General features: G+C 47.1%; 1 protein-coding gene across 5 annotated transcripts in view; it reads left to right on the forward strand.

Annotated features, from left to right (window-relative positions):
• Nucleotides 1-5,285: 5,285 nt before the first annotated feature.
• Nucleotides 5,286-23,975, forward strand: part of adat1 (adenosine deaminase tRNA specific 1) — a 48,698-nt gene continuing 30,008 nt past the window's right edge. For 2 of the 5 annotated variants that reach the window (XM_078210669.1, XM_078210666.1), the window contains exons 1-6: nt 5,286-5,338; nt 11,136-11,314; nt 13,048-13,116; nt 18,041-18,095; nt 19,143-19,270; nt 22,373-23,084. In XM_078210669.1, coding sequence (XP_078066795.1) covers nt 11,146-11,314; nt 13,048-13,116; nt 18,041-18,095; nt 19,143-19,270; nt 22,373-23,084 — 1,133 coding nt within the window. In that variant the 5' untranslated portion in view covers nt 5,286-5,338; nt 11,136-11,145. Of the gene's footprint in view, nt 5,339-8,376; nt 8,459-9,748; nt 11,315-12,315; nt 12,366-13,047; nt 13,117-18,040; nt 18,096-19,142; nt 19,271-22,372; nt 23,085-23,975 lie in introns of those variants that run through there. The other 3 variants (XM_078210667.1, XM_078210668.1, XM_078210670.1) reach the window with 3 other exon arrangements.

The following is a 23,975-nucleotide window of genomic DNA, read 5'->3' on the forward strand; positions in this document are numbered from 1 at the left end:
AGATTCTCCACCTTCTACTGATTATCCACTTTCTGTCAGAGGGCTGCTCTCTCTTCATTAAGGCCCCTGATATTGTTTTCCTCTTCGGACTGGGAAGGCTATGATAGGCCAGGTTCAGCTTCCACTTGGGAAGTTTTTGCCTCTCTTCATAGACTTTTTGCTCTTACCAAATTTACTCTACTGTTATGAGTCCGAACTATTTCTCTTAAGCCTCCTTTGTTCAGGCAAGCTTTTTCCTTTCTCTGCAAGAGATGAGATATTAAACAATGTGAATTCACAACCAACTAAATTGATTTGAGATCTTAAACTATTGGCAACAGAAATCAACAAGAATTATCCTGGCCACGCTTGTATCCTCAAGTGTCCTCTATGTATTTGACAGAGTTGATAGGGGCATCGTCACTGATGCTGTTCTCCGCAACAGTGATGTCCACAATTTTAAGCACCATGAACCAATTTGAAATTCAGAAAGATCTTAAAGCAGAATCGACACTTTTAAATTTTTAACCATGGATTGAATTCCACTTTCCCAAAACATTTTGGACTTATTCGAGGGCCAAAGCGAATGAAAATCCCAGAGAAGAGAATTTCGAAACCAACTGCGTACATCAGATCTAAATAAGAAGTCGGAAAAAGTCCGATTAATACCTTGTTTTCCGTGTTTTGGTGAATTTGCTGCTGAAGTAATCTTAATACGTTGCACTGGTAAGTCCTCAACCAGCTTCATTGAAATATTAAAAGCCTTTGACAAGTTCTTTAACCTTCAGGTTGTGGAGCACAGAACTTAAAAAATGGATAGAAAAGTCCTGGGAAAGCTGTGAAAGAGGAAAGGGCATTACCCAATCAAACCACATAAGGATACCAGACAAGCAAAGAACTTAGCGCAAGTTCCAAGATTATGGCCAGGATTCTCCCAAAATAATTCTAAGTCCCCAATTTGCGTGAAAACGGGAGTAACTCCCCCTGACTTTTTAGCGGGATTTTCAGATTGAACCTCCCACATTTTAAGCACTGCAGAGTGTCCTAGCGGGATTCCCTCTGAAAAGCAGGGGGCAGGGCCTATTCCCGCTGGAGAGGCCGAGCGGGCCACTGCGCATGCGCCAATCTGTCAGCGCCGAGATCAGCGCATGCACACTGGTGCATCGCATTGGTGGCCTCCCGATCGCTGGACCTCAGACCACCGACCCCCCCCCCCCCCCCCCCCCAGCTCCCGATCATTGGCCTCCCAGACCTCTCTGGATCAGCCCTGATGTTCTCCTCGCCCACCCCAATCTCCCCAACCCTCCACCCGGCCAGCTCCGATCTCCCAGCCCTGACAAGACTCGAGCCCCTCCTAGCAGCCCCGATCTGACTGGCAGCCTCAATTCTTTCCCCCCCCCCCCCCCCCCCACCCGGATGGACAGCCCTAATCTCCTCTTCCCTCCCTTGGCCTGCGATCCTCGGGCAGAGTGGCAATGGGTCCCTCCCACCGATCATCCTCCAATAGGCTCTGGCCCCACACTCTTGGCAGTGCCCAATGCCTGGTGGGCAGTGCCAAGATGCTTCTTGGGCATGGTCAGTTTGCCCCCCCCCCCCCTTGGTTAGTGCCAGGGTGCCAGGCACAACCCTACCTCCTGAGGGGGCCTCAATGGCCTCTCTTCACTCCAGCGGGACTGGGCTACCCGTTCCCCGTTAGTAGGGAGCAGTTGTAAACCCCGCTGGAGCGAAGCATTTCTGGCAGGAGGGGGGGAGGCGCTAGCGGGTCCGGAGACTTCAGTCCCAGGCCCGCTAATCATATACTAATCGTGATTATAATATTGAAATCAGCTCCGCGCTGATTTCTGGCAAGGAGCTGATGGCGCTGAAAATCTTAGTCCTGGAGATGCGTGGAGGCCCAGCCATCCAGCAGGAAGCCTGCGAAACAGCCTACGCTGATGTCTGCTGGCTCGTTGCGCTGCTAGAACAATAGCCCCTAATATCTTTTCGGGAATCCTGACACATTGTGCAAACTGCAACAGCAGGTGGCAGTGCCGTGTGAGTAGCTGACTATTAATGAAGAAAAGCTATCTGATGAAATCCAAAATACACAAACCCTGGAAAAGGAAATGAAATAAGCATAATAAACTAAAGTTTTCAATGAACCAAGCTGTTTGAGATCTGAACAAACAAATTTCTGAGATGTCACAAAGGTACCAGGAGAAAAAAGCAACTCTTAGTTCCATTGTTGGCAAATTGGAGCGCGTGTTTGGAAACCTCAATCAGAAATACAGCCAGGAAGAAAATGCACTCAAACATTGGGGTCTTGAAAGAACTGAAGAACCAGTTAGTTGGCAGAGAAGTTTCTATGTTGAAGGAGGAAGCGAAGAGGCACAAGGGACCACAGAGCTGAAGAAAATGGTTAATCATTTGGAAGAAAACTTGGGAATACTACATTTCCAAAGATATATATAAAGAGATGAAGATGAATATTAAGAGCCAAGCATGGCAAGAACAAGTAGAACATCTCACAAAAGAGCATGATCAGCCTCAGAAACAATTGGTAAAAGTATAATTACACAGAGTCATAGAGGTTTACAGCATAGAAAAAGGCCAACCATCAAACACCTATTTCTTTTCCAGCGCTTGGTCCGTAGCCTTGTATGCTATGGCGTTTCAAGTGCTCATCCAACTACTTCTTAAATATTTGATTTGATTATTGTCACATGTATTAGCATACAGTGAAAAGTATTGTTTCTTGTGTGCGATACAAAGCATACCGTTATTGAGAAGGAAAGGAGAGAGTGCACAATGTCGTGTTACAGTCATAGCTAGGGTGTAGAAAAAGATCAACTCAACATAAGGTAGGTCCATTCAAAAGTCTGATGGCAGCAAGGAAGAAGCTGTTCTTGAGTCGGTTGGTTTGTGACCTCAGACTTTTGTATCTTTATCCCAGCAGAAGAAGGTGTAAGAGAGTATGTCCGGGGTGCGTGTTGTCCTTGATTATGCTGGCTGCTTTTCTGAGGATTCCTGCCTCTATCACCCTTTCAGGCAACGAGTTCCAGATTCCCATCATGCCCTGGGTGAAAAAGTTTTTCCTCAAATCCCCTCTAAATCTCCTGCCTTTTACCTTAAGTCTATGGCCCCTGGTTTTTGACCCCTCTACTAAGGGGAAAAGTTTCTTCCTATTTATTTTATTTATGCCCCTCATAAGTTTTACATTTCAGCCTTCTCTGCTCTCAGAACAACACCAACCGAACCAGCCTCTCTTCATAGCTCCAGCCCAAGCAACATCCTGGTGAATCTGCTCTGCACCCTTTCTAATACAATCACATCCTTCCTACAGAGTGGTGGCCAGAACTGTACACAATACTCTAGCTGTGGCCCACCTACTGTTTTATACAGCTCCATCAGAAACTCCCTGCTCTTATATTCTCTTCCTTGGCTAATAAAGGCAAGTATCCCCATATGCCTTCTTAACCACCTTATCTATCTGTCCTGCTCCTTCAGGGATCTTTGGACACGCACCCCAAGGTCTCTCTGGTCCTCTGTACTTCCTAGCATCCTACTGGTGATTGCGTATCCCTTGATTTGTTAGTCCTCCAAAAATGCATCACTCACACTTTTCAGGGTTAAATTCCATTTGCCACAATTTTGCCCATCTGACCAGTAATCTGTCCTCCTCGCTATTTACCACACCATCAATTTTCATGTCATATACGAGCCTCCCAATTTCACGTTTAAATCATTAATGTACACTACGAACAGCAAGTGACCCTACACCGATCCTTGTGGTACACCACTGGAGAGAGGCTTCCACTCACAAAAACCTTTGACCATCACCCTCTGCCTCCTGCCACTAATAAGAAGTTTAACAACACCAGGTTAAAGTCCAACAGGTTTATTTGGTAGCAAAAGCCACACAAGCTTTCGGAGCCTTAAGCCCCTTCTTCAGGTGAGTGGGAATTTTGTTCACAAACAGGGCATATAAAGACACAGACTCAATTTACATGAATAATGGTTGGAATGCGAATACTTACAGCTAATCAAGTCTTTAAGATACAAACAATGTGTGTGGAGAGAGCATCAAGACAGGCTAAAGAGATGTGTATTGTCTCCAGACAGGACAGCCAGTGAGACTCTGCAGGTCCAGGCAAGCTGTGGGGATTACAAATAGTGTGACATGAACCCAATATCCCGGTTGAGGCCATCTTCATGTGTACGGAACTTGGCTATCAGTTTTTGCTCAGCGACTCTGTGCCGTTGTGTGTCGTGAAGGCCGTGTCGTGTCGTGATCCTGTCACTAAGCCAGTTGTGGATCCAGTTTGCAAAATTGCTCTGAGGCCTCTTACCTTCTTGATCACATGCTCATGCAGGATCCTGTCAAAAGCCTTACGCTTTTCTGAAGTCCATGTAGACTACATCAACTACACTGCCCTCATCTACACACCTAGTTACCTCCTCAAAAAGTTCAATCAAATTTGTTAGGCATGCTCTCACTCTGACAAAGCCATGCTGACTATCCTTGATTAATCCTTGCCTGTCCAAGCAGAGATTAGTTCTGTCCCTCAGAATTTTTTCCAATAAGTTCACTACCAATGATGTTAGACGCACTGGCCTGTAATTTTTACCTGTTTTTCCCTACTTCCCTTCTTGAATAATGGTGCCACATTAGCTGTCCTTCAGTCCTCTGGCACTTCTCCTGTGTGTGGAGATGCCGGCGTTGGACTGGGGTAAACACAGTAAGAAGTTTAACAACACCAGGTTAAAGTCCAACAGGTTTATTTGGTAGCAAAAGCCACACAAGCTTTCGAGGCTCTAAGCCCCTTCTTCAGGTGAGTGGGAATTCTGTTCACAAACAGAACTTATAAAGTTCTCACCATTATTCATGTAAATTGAGTCTGTCTTTATAAGTTCTGTTTGTGAACAGAATTCCCACTCACCTGAAGAAGGGGCTTAGAGCCTCGAAAGCTTGTGTGGCTTTTGCTACCAAATAAACCTGTTGGACTTTAACCTGGTGTTGTTAAACTTCTTACTTTAGTTGGAGTAAACAAACGGTTAATGATGGAACAAAGTGGTGAGGTTTGTTTTTGCAGTGCAGCGGTGAATGGCCCAGAGTTTACTCTCGCTGTGTGGGAGTGTTTTTCATTTCCAGACAGAGCAGTGTTTTCCCCATTTCCTAAACGATGCGATGTGTTTTTTCCGACGCTCCATCTTCACCAGACTAACCGTCGCGGAATTTGATTTCGCGGTTTGTCCCGGATGCCAAGAGGCAGGGCTCTCTGCGCAGGCGCCATGAAGAGTCACCTCCCCCCCCCCCCCCCACAGGGCGCGTGCGCAGAGGTTCGCGGGGAAGCAGCTGTGGTAGGCGGCTCGAGACCAGGTGGGAGGTCTGGGGAGGCAGGGGGGGTGGGCTCGAGACCAGGTGGGGGAGGGGTGGGCTCGAGACCAGGTGGGGGAGGGGTGGGCTCGAGACCAGGTGGGGGAGGGGTGGGCTCGAGACCAGGTGGGGGAGGGGTGGGCTCGAGACCAGGTGGGGGAGGGGTGGGCTCGAGACCAGGTGGGGGAGGGGTGGGCTCGAGACCAGGTGGGGGAGGGGTGGGGGAGGGGGTGGGCTCGAGACCAGGTGGGGGAGGGGTTGGGCTCGAGACCAGGTGTGGGAGGGGTGGGCTCGAGACCAGGTGGGGGAGGGGTGGGCTCGAGACCAGGTGGGGGAGGGGTGGGCTCGAGACCAGGGTGGGGGAGGTGCGGAAGGGGTGGGCTCCAGACCAGGTGGGGGAGGGGTGGGCTCCAGACCAGGTGGGGGAGGGGTGGGCTCCAGACCAGGTGGGGGAGGGGTGGGCTCCAGACCAGGTGGGGGAGGGGTGGGCTCCAGACCAGGTGGGGCTGGGGTGAGGTGGGCTCGAGACCAGGTGGGGCGGGGGTGGGGTGGGCTCGAGACCAGGTGGGGCGGGGGTGGGGTGGGCTCGAGACCAGGTGGGGTGGGGTGGGCTCGAGACCAGGTGGGGCGGGGGTGGGGTGGGCTCGAGACCAGGTGGGGCGGGGGTGGGGTGGGCTCGAGACCAGGTGGGGTGGGCTCGAGACCAGGTGGGGCGGGGGTGGGGTGGGCTCGAGACCAGGTGGGGAGGGGTGGGCTCGAGACCAGGTGGGGAGGGGTGGGCTCGAGACCAGGTGGGGCGGGGGAGGGGCGGGCTCGAGACCAGGTGGGGCGGGGGGGGTGGGCTCGAGACCAGGTGGGGCGGGGGTGGGGTTGGCTCGAGACCAGGTGGGGCGGGGGTGGGGTGGGCTCGAGACCAGGTGGGGCGGGGGTGGGGTGGGCTCGAGACCAGGTGGGGCGGGGGTGGGGTGGGCTCGAGACCAGGTGGGGCGGGGGTGGGGTGGGCTCGAGACCAGGTGGGGTGGGGTGGGCTCGAGACCAGGTGGGGTGGGGTGGGCTCGAGACCAGGTGGGGCGGGGGTGGGGTGGGCTCGAGACCAGGTGGGGCGGGGGTGGGGTGGGCTCGAGACCAGGTGGGGTGGGGTGGGCTCGAGACCAGGTGGGGCGGGGTTGGGGTGGGCTCGAGACCAGGTGGGGTGGGGCGGGGTGGGGTGGGCTCGAGACCAGGTGGGGCGGGGGTGGGGTGGGCTCGAGACCAGGTGGGGCGGGGGTGGTGTGGGCTCGAGACCAGGTGGGGTGGGCCCGAGACCAGGTGGGGTGGGCTCGAGACCAGGTGGGGAGGGGTGGGCTCGAGACCAGGTGGGGAGGGGTGGGCTCGAGACCAGGTGGGGAGGGGTGGGCTCGAGACCAGGTGGGGCTGGGGAGGGGTGGGCTCGAGACCAGGTGGGGTAGGGGAGGGGTGGGCTCGAGACCAGGTGGGGCGGGGGAGGGGTGGGCTCGAGACCAGGTGGGGCGGGGGAGGGGTGGGCTCGAGACCAGGTGGGGCGGGGGAGGGGTGGGCTCGAGACCAGGTGGGGCGGGGGAGGGGAGCGGTGGGCTCGAGACCAGGTGGGGGAGGGGAGGGGTGGGCTCGAGACCAGGTGGGGTGGGGGAGGGGTGGGGTGGGGTGGGGGAGGGGTGGGGTGGGGGAGGGGTAGGGGTGGGGTAGGGGTGGGGGGGGTGGGGTGCGGGTGGGGGAGGGGTGGGGTGGGCTCGAGACCAGGTGGGGGAGGGGTGGGCTCGAGACCAGGTGGGGTGGGGTGGGCTCGAGACCAGGTGGGGTGGGGGAGGGGAGGGGTGGGCTCAAGACCAGGTGGGGGAGGGGAGGGGTGGGCTCGAGACCAGGTGGGGTGGGGGAGGAGAGAGGTGGGCTCGAGACCAGGTGGGGTGGGGGAGGGGTGGGGGGGGGGGTGGGTGGGGAGGGGGTGTGGTGGGGGAGGGGGTGTGGTGGGGGAGGGGGTGTGGTGGGGGAGGGGGTGTGGTGGGGGAGGGGGTGTGGTGGGGGAGGGGTGTGGGTGGGGTGGGCTCGAGACCAGGTGGGGGAGGGGTGGGCTCGAGACCAGGTGGGGTGGGGTGGGGGAGGCGAGGGGTGGGCTCGAGACCAGGTGGGGGAGGGGAGCGGTGGGCTCGAGACCAGGTGGGGTGGGGGAGGGGAGGGGTGGGCTCGAGACCAGGTGGGGTGGGGGAGGGGAGGGGTGTGATGGGGGAGGGGAGGGGTGGGCTCGAGACCAGGTGGGGTGGGGGAGGGGAGGGGTGGGCTCGAGACCAGGTGGGGTGGGGGAGGAGAGGGGTGGGCTCGAGACCAGGTGGGAGAGGGGTGGGCTCGAGACCAGGTGGGGGAGGGGTGGGCTCGAGAGCAGGTGGGGGAGGGGTGGGCTCGAGACCAGGTGGGGGAGGGGTGGGCATGAGACCAGGTGGGGGAGGGGTGGGCACGAGACCAGTGGAGGAGGGGTGGGCACAAGACCAGGTAGGGGGGGGCCGGGGGTGGGGCGGGCACAAGACCAGATGGGGGGGACCGTGGGAGGGGCAGCTGGGGGTGGGGAAGGCCGCGGGGGGGCAGGCACGAGATCATGTGGGGGGAGGGTGGGGTGGCGGCTCGGGGCCAAGTGGGGTCCTGGGGGCAGAGGTAGCTTGGGGCCAGTGGAGGGGCGGACACGAAACCAGGTGGGGGCGGGCATGGGACCAGTGGGGGGGAGGGGAGGGGCAGGCACGGGACCAGATGGGGTGGTGGGGCAACTGGATACCAGGTGGGGAGGAGGGGAGGGGCGGGCATTGGACCGGTGGGGGGTGCGACTCAGGACCAGGTGGGAGGCCGGGAGGGGCAGCATGGGACCAGTGGGGGACAGGGGAAGGATGGCAGTGCACAGGCCTCACTGGGATCCGGTGGCAAGATGTGGGGTCGAAGCAACATTAATAATAATTAAAGTTAAATTCAGAATAGCATCTCATCTGGGGTAAGGAGGCCCTGCTGTATTGCGGGATGGGTGATAGCAGAATCCAAGGAGTTGGGGAAGGAGAGGTGGAGGGGGAATATTCGAGGAAGGTGAGGAGGAGGAGGGTGACGGAAGATCGGGGGAGAGTTGTGGAGGTGAGGAGAGGGATGGGTTGGAGAAAGGGGGAAGATGAGGGGATGGGTTGGAGGAAGGTGGATGAGGGAGGGGGAGGGGGGACCGATGGGTTGGAGGGAAGGGGGCCCGATGGGTCGGGGGGAGGGGGGACCGATGGGTTGGGAGGAGGGGGGGGCCGATGGGTCGGGGGGAGCCGATGGGTCGGGGGGGAGGGGGGGCCATGGGTCGGTGGGAGGGGGGGCTGATGGGGAGGGGGGGCCGATGGGTCGTGGGGGGAAGGGGGGGCCGATTGGGTGGGAGTGAGGGGAAGGCGGGGCCGATGGGTGGGTGGGAGGGAGGGGAAGGGGGTCCGATGGGTCGGAGAGGGGGGGCGGATGGATCGGGAGGGGTCGATGAGACGCAATATACATTAACGATTTGGAAGGAACTGAAGGCGCTGTTGCTACGTTTGCAGATGATACAAAGATATGTCGAGGGACAGATGGTATTGAGGAAGTGGGGGGGGGGGGTGGGGCTGCAGAAGGATGGGGACAGGTTAGGCGAGTGGGTCGGAGGGAGGGGAGGGGGGGCGATGGGTCAGAGGGAGGGGAGGGGGGTCGATGGGTCGGAGGGAGGGGAGGGGGTTGTGATGTGTCGGAGGGAGGGGCAATGGGTCGGATGGAGGGGGGGTCAGAGGGAGCGGGGGTCGGAGGGAAGGGGAGAGGTGAGGGGAGGACAGAAGTGTTGGCTCGGAGAGAGGTGAGGAGGGGAGGCGAGGATAGAGTGGGGAGGGAGAGCATCAGGAGTAGGAAAGTTGGTGGGGAGGTGAAGTAGGGGGAGGTGAGAAAGAAGAGGGAGGGGCGTGGAGGTGAGGTGGCTGGAGGGTGATGGGGAGTGGTAAGGAAATGGGAGGTTGGTGAGGAGGTGGGTCCGAGCATTGAGGAGGAGGAGGGGGTCGAGCTGTTGGGGAGGATTGGTGTTGTAATTGGGTGCTTTGGGATTTTGGAAATAGGTTCGGGGTTGAGGAAGCAGGTGTTGGGCATTGGGGTAGCAGGAGTTTGAGGAATTGAGGGTTTTGAAGAAGTAGGGAATTGGGGTGAGGGGGGGGGGGGATTGTGTGAGGAGGCAGGGATTTGGGAGGTGCAGTATATGAGTTTGGGTGTAGTGGGTGTATAGAATAAGGAGATGGGGGGTCCAAACTCTGTGGAGAAGTTGGTGATCTGCTTGTCCATTTTCCAGTGGGGTTTCCACTATAGATGTTGGTGTTCAATACAGAGTTGATTGCGTGGAATAATAATGCAGTCCCTAAAATGTTTTTTTTGTTTCACCAGAAGTGTAAACCTTAAAAATAAATTTCAGGTTCTGGTAGTGACTAGGACTGCTCCAACAGTGGAATGATTTTGAGTCTTTATGTTGACATCTCCTGTTTCTTGAGGATAAGTTATGTAGATCATATTGTGGCTTCATGCCATACCAATAGTGTTTGCACTGACCATACTCTCATGAGATGGAGGAATGAATCTGGGTAGTAAACCCACAGTGTTATTTTGAGGCTATGCCAAATGGCTTTGCTTGAATAAGCCACTGTCCAGATAAGAAAGTACCTTTTATTTTGAATAAAAGTTGACCTGAAGTAAACTTGCACAATGGTTCAGACTGATTACTTTATGACTGACTGCATCCAAAAGTTCCAAACTGAAGGATTCTAATAGTTGAGACATTGCAATGTCTCCAAGCCATCAATTCCATCCTTCTCTGGCAGCTGCCTAAGGCTGAAGCAGACAGTCTGCAACCTTGGTGTTACATGTAATCCAGAGATGTGTTTCCATCTACAAAACTGCGCACTCGACCGCCTACTTTCATCTCATGACTCTGCCCCTGTCTCAGCTCATTCCCCACTGAAACACTCAGTTATGCGCTTAACTATCTTTAGATTTAACTATTTCACCATTCTATTGGCCAGACTCCCAACCTTGACTGTCCACAAATTTGAACTCACTCAAAACTGCTGCACGTGTCCTAACTCATACCAAGTTCCACTCGCCAATCAGCCCTGTGTTCAGTAACCTACATTGGCTCCCTGGCTGGCAATACGTCAATTTTTTAATTCTCACCTTTGTTTTCAAATCCCTCCATGTTGCCCCTATCTCTATAAAGTAAAAGTTTATTTATTAGTCACAAGTAGGCTTACATTCAGACTGCAGTAAAGTTACTGTGAAAATCCCCCAGTTGCCACACTCCAACGCCTGTTCGGGTACACTGAAGGAGAATTTAACATAGCCAATCCACCTAACCTTCACATCATAGATCATAGAAATCCTACAGTGCAGAAAGAGGCCATTTTGGCCCATTGAGTCTGCACCGACCACAATCCCACCCAGGCCCTACCCCCGTATCCCTACATATTTTACCTGCTAATCCCTCTACGCATCTCAGGACACTAAGGGACAATTTTAGCATGGCCAATCAACCTAACCCGCACATCTTTGGACTGTGGGAGGAAACCGGAGCACCCGGAGGAAACCCACGCAGACAAAAGGAGAATGTGCAAACTCCACACAGACAGTGACCCAAGCTGGGAATAGAACCCAGGTCCCTGGAGCTGTGAAGCAGCAGTGCTAACCACTGTGCTACCGTGCCGCCCAATTTTACAAAGTATTATTCAGCCGAATCTATAGTGTTCCTGTAACATTAATTTTCTTCCTGTTTCCCCTTAAGGATTCCGGCAATGTGGTCAGCAGATGAAATTGCCAGTCTTTGCTATAAACACTATTCTACCAAGCTACCAAAGACAGGTCTGCCAGATTTCCGACGGGAATGGACACTACTTGCAGCGGTGGTAAAAGTTGAGGGAAAGCTAAGCTCAAAATCATGTTCTAGTAGTGAGAGAAATGATGGTAAGAAAGCAGGAGATATTGTTGCCTATCATAGCACATGTGATTCTGACAAGCATATTTTAAACCGTATTTTTGACTGGTCCCGTAGAAAAGCTGATAAGCTAATAGAATAAGCTAATTATTTTTGGAATTCTGACTGAAAGTGCTGATTTTAATGTCCCACTGTCATGTTTCATCTGTTTCTTGACGTATGATGGGAAAGAGGAACAAAGCCACTATTTTCTAAATGCTCTGAATTCAAATCATCTCTTTGTGCACTACAAGAAGAAGTCAATAATGTAAATTGACTCGAGCGCAGCATCAGAATAAAGCTATCATATTTGGAATCCCTACACCCTATTCAATTTCCACAAATGCACTTGATGCACTTGGCTGGAGGTTCAAAACAATTAATTATCTTGTATTTTACTTCAGTAACTTTTCCTGCTGAACAACATTAAAGAATTGGGTCATGGAGCATGGAATACATTTTTATATTTGGAGAGAGTACAAAAAAGGAAATTCTATTTAAACCAACAGCCATTTTTTTAATAGAATTAACAATGGGAGGTATTTCAGCCTAAATATGTTGAGTATTAAGATGAAGAACTTCAGATTAGCAGCAGAAAATTGTTTTCCACTCTTTTCTTGTGTACCATAACCACAGCCTTCACATCCTGGCTGTGCTAGGAAGACATGATGTAGTTTCATGTAGCAACCATTGTTGTAAGCTGTTTGACACTGCCACTTTATTCATCATTTTTGTGCTTTGGAATTGCAGCCACTCTAAACTATGGTGGAATTGTCTAAATTAATTTTATTGACAATAGTTTATTTAGCTGTTGTATGTTGCTGCTCATTGCAGCCTGTTAACAGAAACCGATAGATAATGTTGACAATTTTGAATAACTTCTTAATTTGTTTGATGTAAAGCTCATGAATTTCAGTACTGAAACCCATGGAACTTCTAGTTTAGTGTTTTTCTTTAAAAGTATAGATGTCCAGATGTACCATCTCATCTGGTCCTGAACCATACCAATCAGCAAAGCTCAGCTTTCTTCACCAGTGTGTGGTGAGTTTGTTAATCCCAGCTGAACTGATCATAATATACGAGAAAATAATGGGGATGCTGGAATCTGAAACAAAAACAGAAAATGCTGAAAAATCTCAGCAGATCTGACAGCGTCTGTGAAGAGAGAATAGAGTCAACATTCTCAGTCTGGATGACTCTTCGTCAGCTCTGACAAAGGGTCATCCAGACTTGAAACATTGGTTCTATTCTCTCTCCACAGATGTTGTCAGACCTGCTGAAATTTTCCAGCATTTTCTGTTTTTGATCATAATACACTACTGGGTTTGGATGGGGTTAAACAGACAGCGTTCCTTGTTTCTTTTTGCTGGTCCTCCTTATGAGTGCCCATGGTTGAACATCAGGTGAGGGCATTCAGTGTCCCCATGATAGCAAAGAGCATGGTGAGATTTGCTGTCTTAGACTTGTACATGGAGGGTGATCCTGACATGAACCTAAAGTGAGAAAAAAATGTTTTGCAGGTGAGAGGGAAGAATGCTAATGCCAGGTTTAATTGTCTTGCAGCATTGACATCTGCATGTGTCATTCACAAAGCTAGTGTATTATCACATCACTTTGTAGTGTATGATTGACATTAGTGCTAATCTTTTTTGTTGAGCACACATTTTAATCTTTGGAATATGGGCATATGAGATGCTATAAGAAGAACCTGTGTTTTTTGCAGTGGCCCTGGAAGTTGTTGCAATGGGAACTGGATCAAAATGCATTGGACAGATAAAAATGAGCAAAGATGGTATGTATTAATGATGAAGAATCAACAATATTATGGTATGTCCCCTTTGTAACAACATTTAAACAATACTCTCGTTTGTCACAATGTAAAAATTGTGTTTCATTTACTAAGGTCTTTTTTATACATCAGTGACATTTTTCACATTTGTTGTAGTATCCTGAAGTTAAATCATAATTTTACTCACATGCTTACCATAGAACCATAGAAAATTACAGCTCAGAAACAGGCCTTTTGGCCCTTCTTGTCTGTGCCGAACCATTTTATGCCTAGTCCCACTGACCTGCACTTGGACCATATCCACCCAACACCCCTCTCATGCATGAACCCGTCCAAATTTTTCTTAAATGTTAAAAGTGACCCCGCATTTACCACTTTATCTGGCAGCTCATTCCACACTCCCACCACTCTCTGCGTGAAGAAGCCCCCCCTAATATTCCCTTTAAACTTTTCTCCTTTCACCCTTAACCCATGCCCTCTGGTTTTTTTCTCCCCTAGCCTCAGCGGAAAAAGCCTGCTTGCATTCACTCTATCTATACCCATCAAAATCTTATACACCTCTATCAAATCTCCCCTCAATCTTCTACGCTCCAGGGAATAAAGTCCCAACCTATTCAATCTCTCTCTGTAACTCAGCTTCTCAAGTCCCGGCAACATCCTTGTGAACCTTCTCTGCACTCTTTCAATCTTATTTACATCCTTCCTGTAACTAGGTGACCAATTTCTAGGCTTACATTTCATAGCTGAAATTTACTTGTGCTGAAGGATAATGAAATGGTGTTCTATTATTTTCATATGCTAACTAGGCCTAATTTTTAAGAAATCACACTCCAATTTTCATAGGAATGGTTAGGAACAAAGAAAAATAGGGAGAAGAAAAGGCCAATTGCTCTGCCAATCAATCAGATCATTTTGATCTGTACCTCAGCTCTCAGCCTTTGTTTCATATGCCATGGTACCCTTTCCTACCCTTTTGAAAGCTCCAATTATCCCAGAGTTTTTCCAGAGATAATTTCAGATTTCTGATTGCTAAGAGATGAGGCTTTCTTCAAACATCTTTTTCTTGTGTAAAAGGCTTGATGACTTTTTTCACAGGCAGACCTGACCTCTTAGGGAGTGAAATGTGTCTCTTTATCTGGCATACTTTTGTTAGGATAGCCCAGGTCTAAGAATTAACTTTGGTAATGGTAAATTGCCAATGTGGTTGCCCACCATGTTCTCTTGCCTCTTTGGATAGCAAGAAACTGTATATGACTAAATCATTTTTATGTAGACTCTGTAATGTTCTGAATTTTGTCTACAAATATACAGAAGCTAGATACTCAAAACAATGCAGAAAGAGCATCTTCCATTTTAAGTTTTAAACTGCAAATCAAAGATTAAGTTTTCCATTTGATCACAGTGATGGTTTTCACTTTTTATTAAAGCAAAACATATTTTTAAAAATTACACAAAGCCTTATATTTATATAATGCTTTTAATGAAATGAATCATCCCAAGGTGCTTCACAGGAGCATTATAAATCAAAATATGACACCAAGCCACATGAGGAGAATTAAGTCAGATGGTCAAAAACTTGGTTCACAAGATAGGTTTTAAGAAGTTTCTTAAAGAAGGAAAACAAAGCAGAGAGGTATACGGAAAACATTTCAGAACGAGGGCAAGGAACTGAAGGCACAACCACCAATGGTGAAAATAAGGATGAGAATTTTGAAATCAAGACATTGCTTGACTGGGAGCCAACTTGGGTCAGTGAGCAGAGGGGTGATAGGGGAACAGAACTCATTTTTTTTTTGTTTTAGTTGAGCTATATATACAACATTCTTTTGCATCTCAACAACGCCAATGGAAGGAAGTGTTGAACAACGCCCAGATGTTGAGAAGACATTCCAAAGTGCTTTTATGTAGTGGTGAATTAGATGTGCTCAGATACATGGTCAAATTTGAGAATCCTTTTAAAGGTGGTGAAGGAAAGAACAAGAACATAGATCTTTACATCAGGTGTTCTTGAATGCTTGAAGATTTACCACCAAGTGAAAAATGCTAGGAGCAGAAAGGCGAGGGGAGATTGTAGAATTAGGGTGGAGTTATTGGAGAGAAGGTGAAATTGGTGCAGCAAGTGGAGAACCATGGCACCAAGTGGAAAGTGGACGTTGCAAAGGAGTGGGAGATTTCACCATTGAGTTCATCCACCATTATGAAACAAGACCAACATCTTGGAACAGTTTGACAACTGGCACTTTCTCCACCCTCATTTATATAACAAATTAATGCCACCAATAATATATAAATTTATTAAAAAGGTTTTGAATTGAACTCGCTGGGATAGCGGAAACCAGTGGAAGTTAGCCAGCATGGAGTGATGGATGAAGTGGAAATTCCTGCAATGCAGAATTTGGGCTGTGGAAGTTTGAGCAAAGTCCTCAAGGGAAAAGCTTCTACTTTTTTACATTTTATGGGATTTTAGGATGCTGAACAAATGCTGGCAGAGCATGTTAATCAATCTATATGCAAGCCAAGACCTCAACATTTACTGGAATCTAAATGAAGTGTAATTTCCTTGAGGGTTTATCTATTAAAAGATAAATTATTTTTGCTTGCCTGCCATGCCAAGTATGCATATTACAGCGAAATTGCACTCAGTCAAACTCAAATGATAAGAAATTTGGTTATGTTGAAGTCAACCATTCTCGCCAGCAGAATAGCGAATCACATAGAATGGTCCCTGTGATAAGCTGAAATTCCACACTGGTAACTCCGGATTTGCTGAATTTGTCTAAGCTTGCCATGTGACTGCAGTGATCAGAATGGAGTTAGATCATACAAAAATACAAAACCATGTTGTACTGGGCAAGCCATCATTTGACATCGAGATCTCCCTGTGAAAGGATGCGCTAAACCAGCAAGTATGGCTGAACCTGTTAAGAATGTTGCCGATTAAGGAGAAGGTGAGGTTGATACAGCAAGTGGAAAAATGTGGTGTGAAGTTGCAAAGGAATGGGAGATTCCGCCATTGAGTTTGATCACGATTATGAAACACAAGGCAGACGTCTTGAAACACTTTGACAAACTGGCATTTTTTCCAGCATGGGAGAAGATGCAAATGCTGCCTATCCCAACGTTGAAGCTCTGCTAATCAGAGAACATTTCCATCTCTGGTTCAATCCTGCAGAAAAGGATGTTGCCCGAGCAAAGAAGTTGGACCACATGAGTGATGGATGACTGGACCAATTCAAGTCCAGGCACGGCATTGTCTTCTGCACACTTAGACGGCGGTTATCAAGAGATTTTTAATGTGGATTAAACTGAACTATATTTTCCCAGACTACTCTTTGATGTTTGAAGGTGAAACATGTAATGGTGGAAAGCGGAGCAAGGAACGCATCACTGCTATGGTCTACACCAACATGGATGGCACCGAAAAGTTGCCGCTTCTTGTGACAGGAAAGTCCAAGAAGCCACATTGCTTTGTGAATGTCAAGACATTACCTATGAAGCTAACATTACCTATGAAGCTAACAATACCGCCTCGTTGATCTTCAGCATTTTTAATGCATTTTTTTGAAACTGTTCTTGGCTCTCTACACCAAGGCTAAGCTCTGAATGTCCAGTCGCTCACCAGCTGGGTTCCCTAGCCGATGCTGCAAAGGCAGTAGAGATGCACTGTGATTTCACACTGCAGCACGAAAACCCCAAAAACATGTTTGAGTGTATTGAAGTTATGGCAGACTGTATCATAAATATCCAAAAATAGCATGCTAAGTAGAAAAAGATTATGGAGTTTTCTGGAGCTAACTCCCAGCCTTTTGCAATGTCAGTTAATTATGAGATGTGAACAAATGTTTTAAGACTTCAAATATTTACTACTTTACTGTCATTTCATTTGGCATTTGAATCTGTTGTTTTACATAACACACGTTTGAAGATATCAGGTTACAAAGAAGTGCATTCATAGGGAATGGGGCATCCTCAACTATTAGGAAGCCCTGCTTAACAGTAATTTGGAGGCGAATCTCCTGGGATTCGACTCCTCGTGAATGTTACTATAATTTATGTAAGTATTTGTGAGAGGCTCCCACACCAACTGCAGTACCATTAAATATAAGAACAGTACCAATCATACTTCCTTCTCCCCTTCTCTAAAAGAGCCCAGGACAGGTGCAATAGCCCGAAGCAGTCTTGCTACTGAAATGACAAGGAGTAGCAAATCCAATAAAAGGAGAAGGAGGACCGGGTGGCTCGGTGGTTAGCACTGTGGCCTCACAGCGCCAGGGACCTGGGTCAATTCCGGTCTTGGGTCACTGTCTGTGTGGAATTTGCACATTTTCCCCACATCTGCTTGGGTTTCCTTGGGTGTTCCGGTTTCCTTCCACAGTCCAAAGATGTGCGGGTTAGGTTGATTGGCCATGCTAAATTGCCCCTTAGTATCATGGGGATTAGCAGGGTAAATATGTGGGGTTACAGGGATAGGGCCTGGGTAGGATTGACGTCGGTGCAAGTTTGATGGTCCAAATGACCTCCTACATTGTAGGGTATCTATGATTCTACAAGTGTAGAATGGGAGGCCAATGAGTGAGTGGTCGGTTATGCTCTGAAATTGTAATGGAAGGTAGGGCAGAAGGCAGAAGCAGTTGGTGTTTAATGATAATGCTACTTAGATATCATTGCATATGCCAAGCACATTTTTAACTCCAACCAATCCGGACCAAGCAATGAATTCTGACCAGTTGGTTCAGACTTGATGGTAACATGTCCAAAGGTTAAACATAGCATCCAAAACTGATTTTTTTAAAATATAAAAATATATTGATTTTTGCTGCATTGCAGCACATTAGGAGATTTTCACAGTAACTTTATTGCAGTGACACTAATAAACTTTAAACTTGTTCCTCCACATTGTTTCATATTTTCTGCATATATTTTCTAGGTAATGTAGTTAATGACAGCCACGCTGAGGTGACTGCTCGACGTGGGTTCCTGAGGTGAGATTTCTAGCAACAGAGTGTCCATAAAGTAACCAGAACTTGTACTGAGTTCTTTGTAAGTTATTCTACTTATAATTTTATTAAACTACACAATTGAATATACCTATTACAGGAGAGTACATCTAGGAGGAGATACCTTTCAATCAGATTGTTTCCTGTATCAAAATGAACTTGCTCTTAATTTGTTTTTAAAAATACTAAATTTTTATCTAAATGGATGCCCATCAGGATACATAGTACTAACTGGTAATCCACTCTGATGGAAGGCATTTTGTGCGCATCTGGTGAACGTGGTAGAATTAATCTAGAACATACAAAAATACAAATTAGGAGCAGGAATAGGGCACTTGGCCCCTTGAGTCTGCTTAGCCATTCAATAATATCGTGGCTGATCTAATTTTAACCCCAAATGCCTACTCCTGATGACCTTTCACTCCCTTGCTTATAAAGAACATATTTCTGTCTTAAAGATATTCAAAGATTCTGCTTTAACATCTTTTAAGGAAGAGAATTCCAAAATCTCAGAACCCTCGGGGGGCAAAAATGTTCTTCATCTCTGTCTTATATGGGACACCCCTTATTTTTAAACAGTGGCCCCTAGTTTTAGATTCTCCCGCAAGAAGAAACATCCTTTCCACATTCACTCTGCCAAGACGCCTCAGGATTTTAAATAATTCAATGAAGTAGCCTCTTACCCTTCTAAACTACAGTGGATAAAAAACCAGCCAGTGTAGCCTTTCCTTATAAGACAACCCAGTTATTAATCTGGCAAACCTTCTCTGAGCTGCTAATGCATTTACGTTTTTCCTTAAATAAGGACATCAATACTGTACTCAGTACTCCAGATGTTGTCGCATCTATGCCATGTCTAACTGAAGCATAAACTCCCTACTCTGTTCAATTCTCTTTGCAATGAAAGGTAACATTCATTGGCCACATACTCATATCAGATGTTAAGCACGTATAAGGGTAAGAAAAAGTGAATTTATTTGTTACATTTGTCATTTGCTAATATGCATTTCTGTTTCTTTCCCTGTACTGCAGGTATTTGTATTATCAACTGAAAGAGGCATTTAAAGAGAAAGATAGCGTCCTGGCTGCAAGCAGACACAAAGGAAAATGGAGTCTGAAGCCAGGCATCTCCTTTGTGTTTTTTATGAGTCACACTCCATGTGAGTAAATCTAATTAATCTGACATCTCGTGATTATTTAAATTTCAGCAGTCTCAGGGAAAAGATGTGGATATTTGAAACAAATGTGCTTTTCTACATAAACATGCAACTCATTTCACCGTTTGTTAACTGGTTGCAAACTGATTCCACTTCTGTGATTCAGTCATCCAGACACTTGTTTGGTGTTGCCGCTAAATCTGGTTTGCTATTGACTATGTAGTTTTACAGGAGTTGAGGTTGAAAATTCTATCATCCCACTCAGTTTCATCCCACAAAGCCTGTTAACAGATCATTGGAACACTGTTGACATTTTCTAAAGCTAAGTGCAAAGGCCTATCTTGGTTCAAGCAGAATGCTTGCAGATATCAGCAAAATAATTAAAATGAAGCTTATGGAGGCATTTTGGTAGGTCTAGGAGTCAGATCCTGGAATCCCAACTGGAAGATCAGGTGTTTTTGTCCCAATCTTACAATTAAATACTGGGTGATTTTTGCTAATTCTTCATAAGACAGGTAGTTGGGAGTGTCACACATAATAACATGCTCAACTATCAGACATTGCACAATAAATTGAACTTTTTTTGTATGTGTCTGACATAAGTCAGGGTATGTCACCTTGTGGTGCTCCACTTTACCCGTTAGTCTTGTAGGAAGCCAGGTAAGTGGTCTTATGTGATGAGCGTTATCTAACGATGAGTAGAAATTGCTGAAACACTGTTTCATGACTGTACTATAATAAAGCAATTATTGTATCATTGCCCTCCTTAAAAAAACCTATTCCTCAGTAATTCTTCAGATTGGTTTCTTAAATCTGAACCAATGAATTATTTAAACTAAATTAAGTAGTAGCTGTCCATCCTTGTTCCATAATATAATTTCATATCATGCCACCTAGCTTTTGCACACTTTTTCAGACATTTCAATAAGTTCTTCAACCATTATTTTCATATTTGAATTTCCAGAGTTCCAAAGGATAGAGAATTCTGAACATAAGAACAAGGGGCAGGAGTAGGCCATTAGTCCCCGTGAGTCTGCTCTGCCATTCAATAAGATCATGGCTGATCTTTTCATGGATTCAGCTCCACTTACCCGCCCGCTCACCATTACCCTTAATCCCTTTATTGTTCAAAAATCTATCCATCTTTGCCTTAAAAACATTCAACGAGGTACCTCAACCGCTTCACTGGGCAGGGAATTCCACAAATTCACAAACAACCTTTTGGATGAAGAAGTTCCTCCTCAACTCAGTCCCTGATCTGCTGCCCCTTATTTTGAGGCTTTGCTTCCCAGTTCTGGTTTCACCCACCAGTAGAAACAACCTCCCTGTTTCTATCTTATCTATTCCCTTCATAATTTTATATGTTTCTGTAAGATCTCCCCTCATTCTTCTAAATTCCAATGAGTATAGTCCCAGTCTACTCAGTCTTTCCTCATAAGCCAACCTGCTCAACTCTAGAATCAACCTAGTGAATCTCCTCTGCACCCCCTCTAGTGCCATTATATGCTTTTTCAAGTAAGGAGACCAGAAGTGTACACAGTACTCCAGGTGTGGCCACACCAGCACCTTATACAGCTGCAACATAATCTCCCTGTTCTTAAACTCCATCCCTCTAGCAATGAAGGACAACATTCCATTTGCTTTCTTAATTACCTGCTGCACCTGCAAACCAACTTTTTGTGATCCATGCATAAGGACACCCAGGTCCCTCTGTACAACAGCATGCTGCAATTTTTTACCATTTAAACAATGGTTCATTTTGCTGTTATTCCTACCAAAATGGATGACCTCACATTCACCAACATTGTACTCCATCTGCCAGATCCTTGCCCACTCACTTAAACTATCTATATCCCTTTGCAGACTTTGTGTCCTTTGCACACCACCCCCTGTCTTCACCCTCTCCTGGCCATTATGGGTATTCTTCACCTGTGGGGACAGAAGGAGCCATGTAAAATCTGATGGCATGAGTCCTGCAGGGTTTCAGGGGGTGACCCTCAGAGGGCAACCCTTGTGATGCTCTTGCGTGGGAGAAGGGAGGTGCTTGGGGGTCACGGACTGAAAGTATGCAGGGTGCTGGGAGTGGAGGGATCTGAGGGTCATGGAGGGGGAAGATGCCAGATGAGGTAAAACACTTACCCTTGCTGCCCAGATGAGGTCATTCAGTTTCTTGTGACACTGCTTCCCAGTCCTCTTGGCCAATGCCCTGGCTCTAATGCATGCTGCCACCACATCCCAGGCTGCATTTCTATCCCTTTCTATGGGACAGCATATTGCTTGGGGGAAAAAGGGTGTCCCGCCTTGCCTCCACTGCCTCCAGCAACCTGGCAAGATCAGCATCGGAAGATCAGGGAGCTGTCTTCCTGGAGGCCAGCTTCCTGCACTGCCTGCCTTTCTGTCCATCCTTGAGGTTTTTATGAAGCTGTCCCTTGCTAGGGCAGATTAGCAGCAGGCAGTCTGGGTGAGTAATGTGTCCGTTAGAGCATTCTAGTGAGTTTAATGCAGTGTGTCTTGTTACCATAGAGAAGAAGCCAAGTCAGCACTTGCAGGTGTGCTGATGGAGTGGGGCGGGATTTGTGTCTCTTTGATAATCGGGGCAGAGGAGAGAGAGAGGGTCATGTCAGTCAGCCATCAGCGCCAGGGCGGATGATGAGGGGACCATGCGAAAGGGAGTGCAAGACGATTGGGAGGGTGGGGGGGGGGAAGGGGGTCAGTAATGTTGGGGGGGTCTCTGATGTCCGTGGGGGGGGAGGGGGATGCTGTATTTGACGCGGGGGGTTTCTGTTAGCAGAGCTAATTTTTATTCCAGTTTTCCTGTGCATGCACAGTTTGTGGCTCCAATCTGAATTGTTGGTTGTCTGGTGAATTAGGCCCGCCCACTGCCTCCAGTGGCTAGAAATGGTCTAGCCCATATTTTCAAAGACCGAATGCATAAAATTGGGTGTGAAAACTCGACTGAAAAACGGATCAGCAACTCTCCTGTTTTCACGTTAGTTGGAGGTTTCTGAGTTCTTAAGTATTTATTCCTGTAGGGTTATAAAGATAGTTTTGCCAGTTAAAAGCTTTTACGTGATTTGAATAGAAATCTCTGTGTTGCTTTTGCAGGTGGTGATGCTTCCATTATCCCAAAAGCAGAGCATGAGATCAGACCTTGTCCAAAACTGAGAGCAAAGGAGACTAGTGAATGGAAAGATGTCACTGTTCAAAATAATAAAAGTGCTGAAGATGTACAATTATCAAATAATGAAGAGCGCACACAGGACAGAAAACGGAAATGTGATAAAAGTGCCACAGAGGTTTCTGTAAAAAGAGTAAAAAGTATTCATGGGAGTGGAGACTGTGTATCTGGAGACAATAGTGTCCCTGAAGCAAAACCCAGTCATCCATCTGCAGAAGGAAGTATTGATGTCAGGATCAATAATAATCACATTTGTGCTGCAAAAACAATACATCTTAGCAGCCACGATACAGCTGTAACTCATAACGATGGTGCACTGGATGCAGATGAAACCAGGCAGATACAAATTGAAGTTTCAGACATACACCGAACTGGAGCTAAATGTGTACCAGGTGGCCTTCAAGATCCCCATAAGTCTGGAATTAATTACCATTGCGTGGAATCATTGAGGGTGAAGCCAGGAAGAGGTGACAGAACATTATCGATGTCCTGTAGTGATAAACTTGCTCGTTGGAACATTCTTGGCTGTCAAGGAGCACTTCTCATGCATTTCTTTGAAGAGCCTGTGTATTTCTCTTCTATTGTAGTGGGACAGTGTCCATATAGTGAGGAGGCCATGAAGAGAGCTATACTGAATAGGTAACAATAATTTACTTTTGTAAAAAACATATAAAGTTTTTTTGGCTTGTCTGAAGAAGTGATAATACAGTCTACTCCAAATAATTAGAAATTTGTTAATTAAACTGATCTAATAATTCAATTTGTACCACTTGCTGGATGATTCTTTTTTTTATTTGGGCTGAACTACATTAAATCATTGTACAGACAGCATTTAACTCCAAATGTAGCTGTATTCAGTCAAATGTGACGAGTTGTATCTCTGTGTGCAGGGCTGGTATGTTGAATGTATTTTGATCTGATGCTGTTGGCTAAATTCAATCTACTTTCCACTTTACAAATCTGTGGAGCATGTGCCATGCTTGGCTATCATCCCAACCAGAGTAGTATTGCGTCATGGTAAAACAGGAAATACAATCCATCATTAAAAAAGTAAAGATCACTCTTGGGACTTGGTAACTTGAGTCTGGGAGACTACTTTTTCTCTTCTTGTCTTATTTCAAATCTAAACCAAATAGATGGATGAAAGTCTCTTTTCTCTGAGTTTGGTAAAGATCCAGAACTGAGCTGTTTTGGCTGTCTCAATTCTTTCCCAGTGGACATGAGTCAACAACACAAAACTGCCCTCAAATTTGCTGCTTTCAAGTTTAATTTGGCAGCCTGAAAGAAGCCATGTGATTATTGGCAATGAGAAGTTGTAGTTTTTTTTCTAGCCATGCTCTGTTCTTTAGAGTTTTATCCTAAGTTCCGCAGCTAAAAGTAACATAAATGATGGCCTCTTTAAATCTGACTAATATTCCATATTCACTGCACTACAGCAGCTTTACTTTCCCCTTTGTTGAAAGATATTGATTAACTGTGCATCAAAATATTTAAAATATTTTTCCCCTTAACTTGCCACCATTGGGATAC

This window comes from Mustelus asterias, chromosome 4, assembly GCF_964213995.1.
Source record: "Mustelus asterias chromosome 4, sMusAst1.hap1.1, whole genome shotgun sequence".
Lineage (NCBI taxonomy): Eukaryota > Metazoa > Chordata > Chondrichthyes > Carcharhiniformes > Triakidae > Mustelus > Mustelus asterias.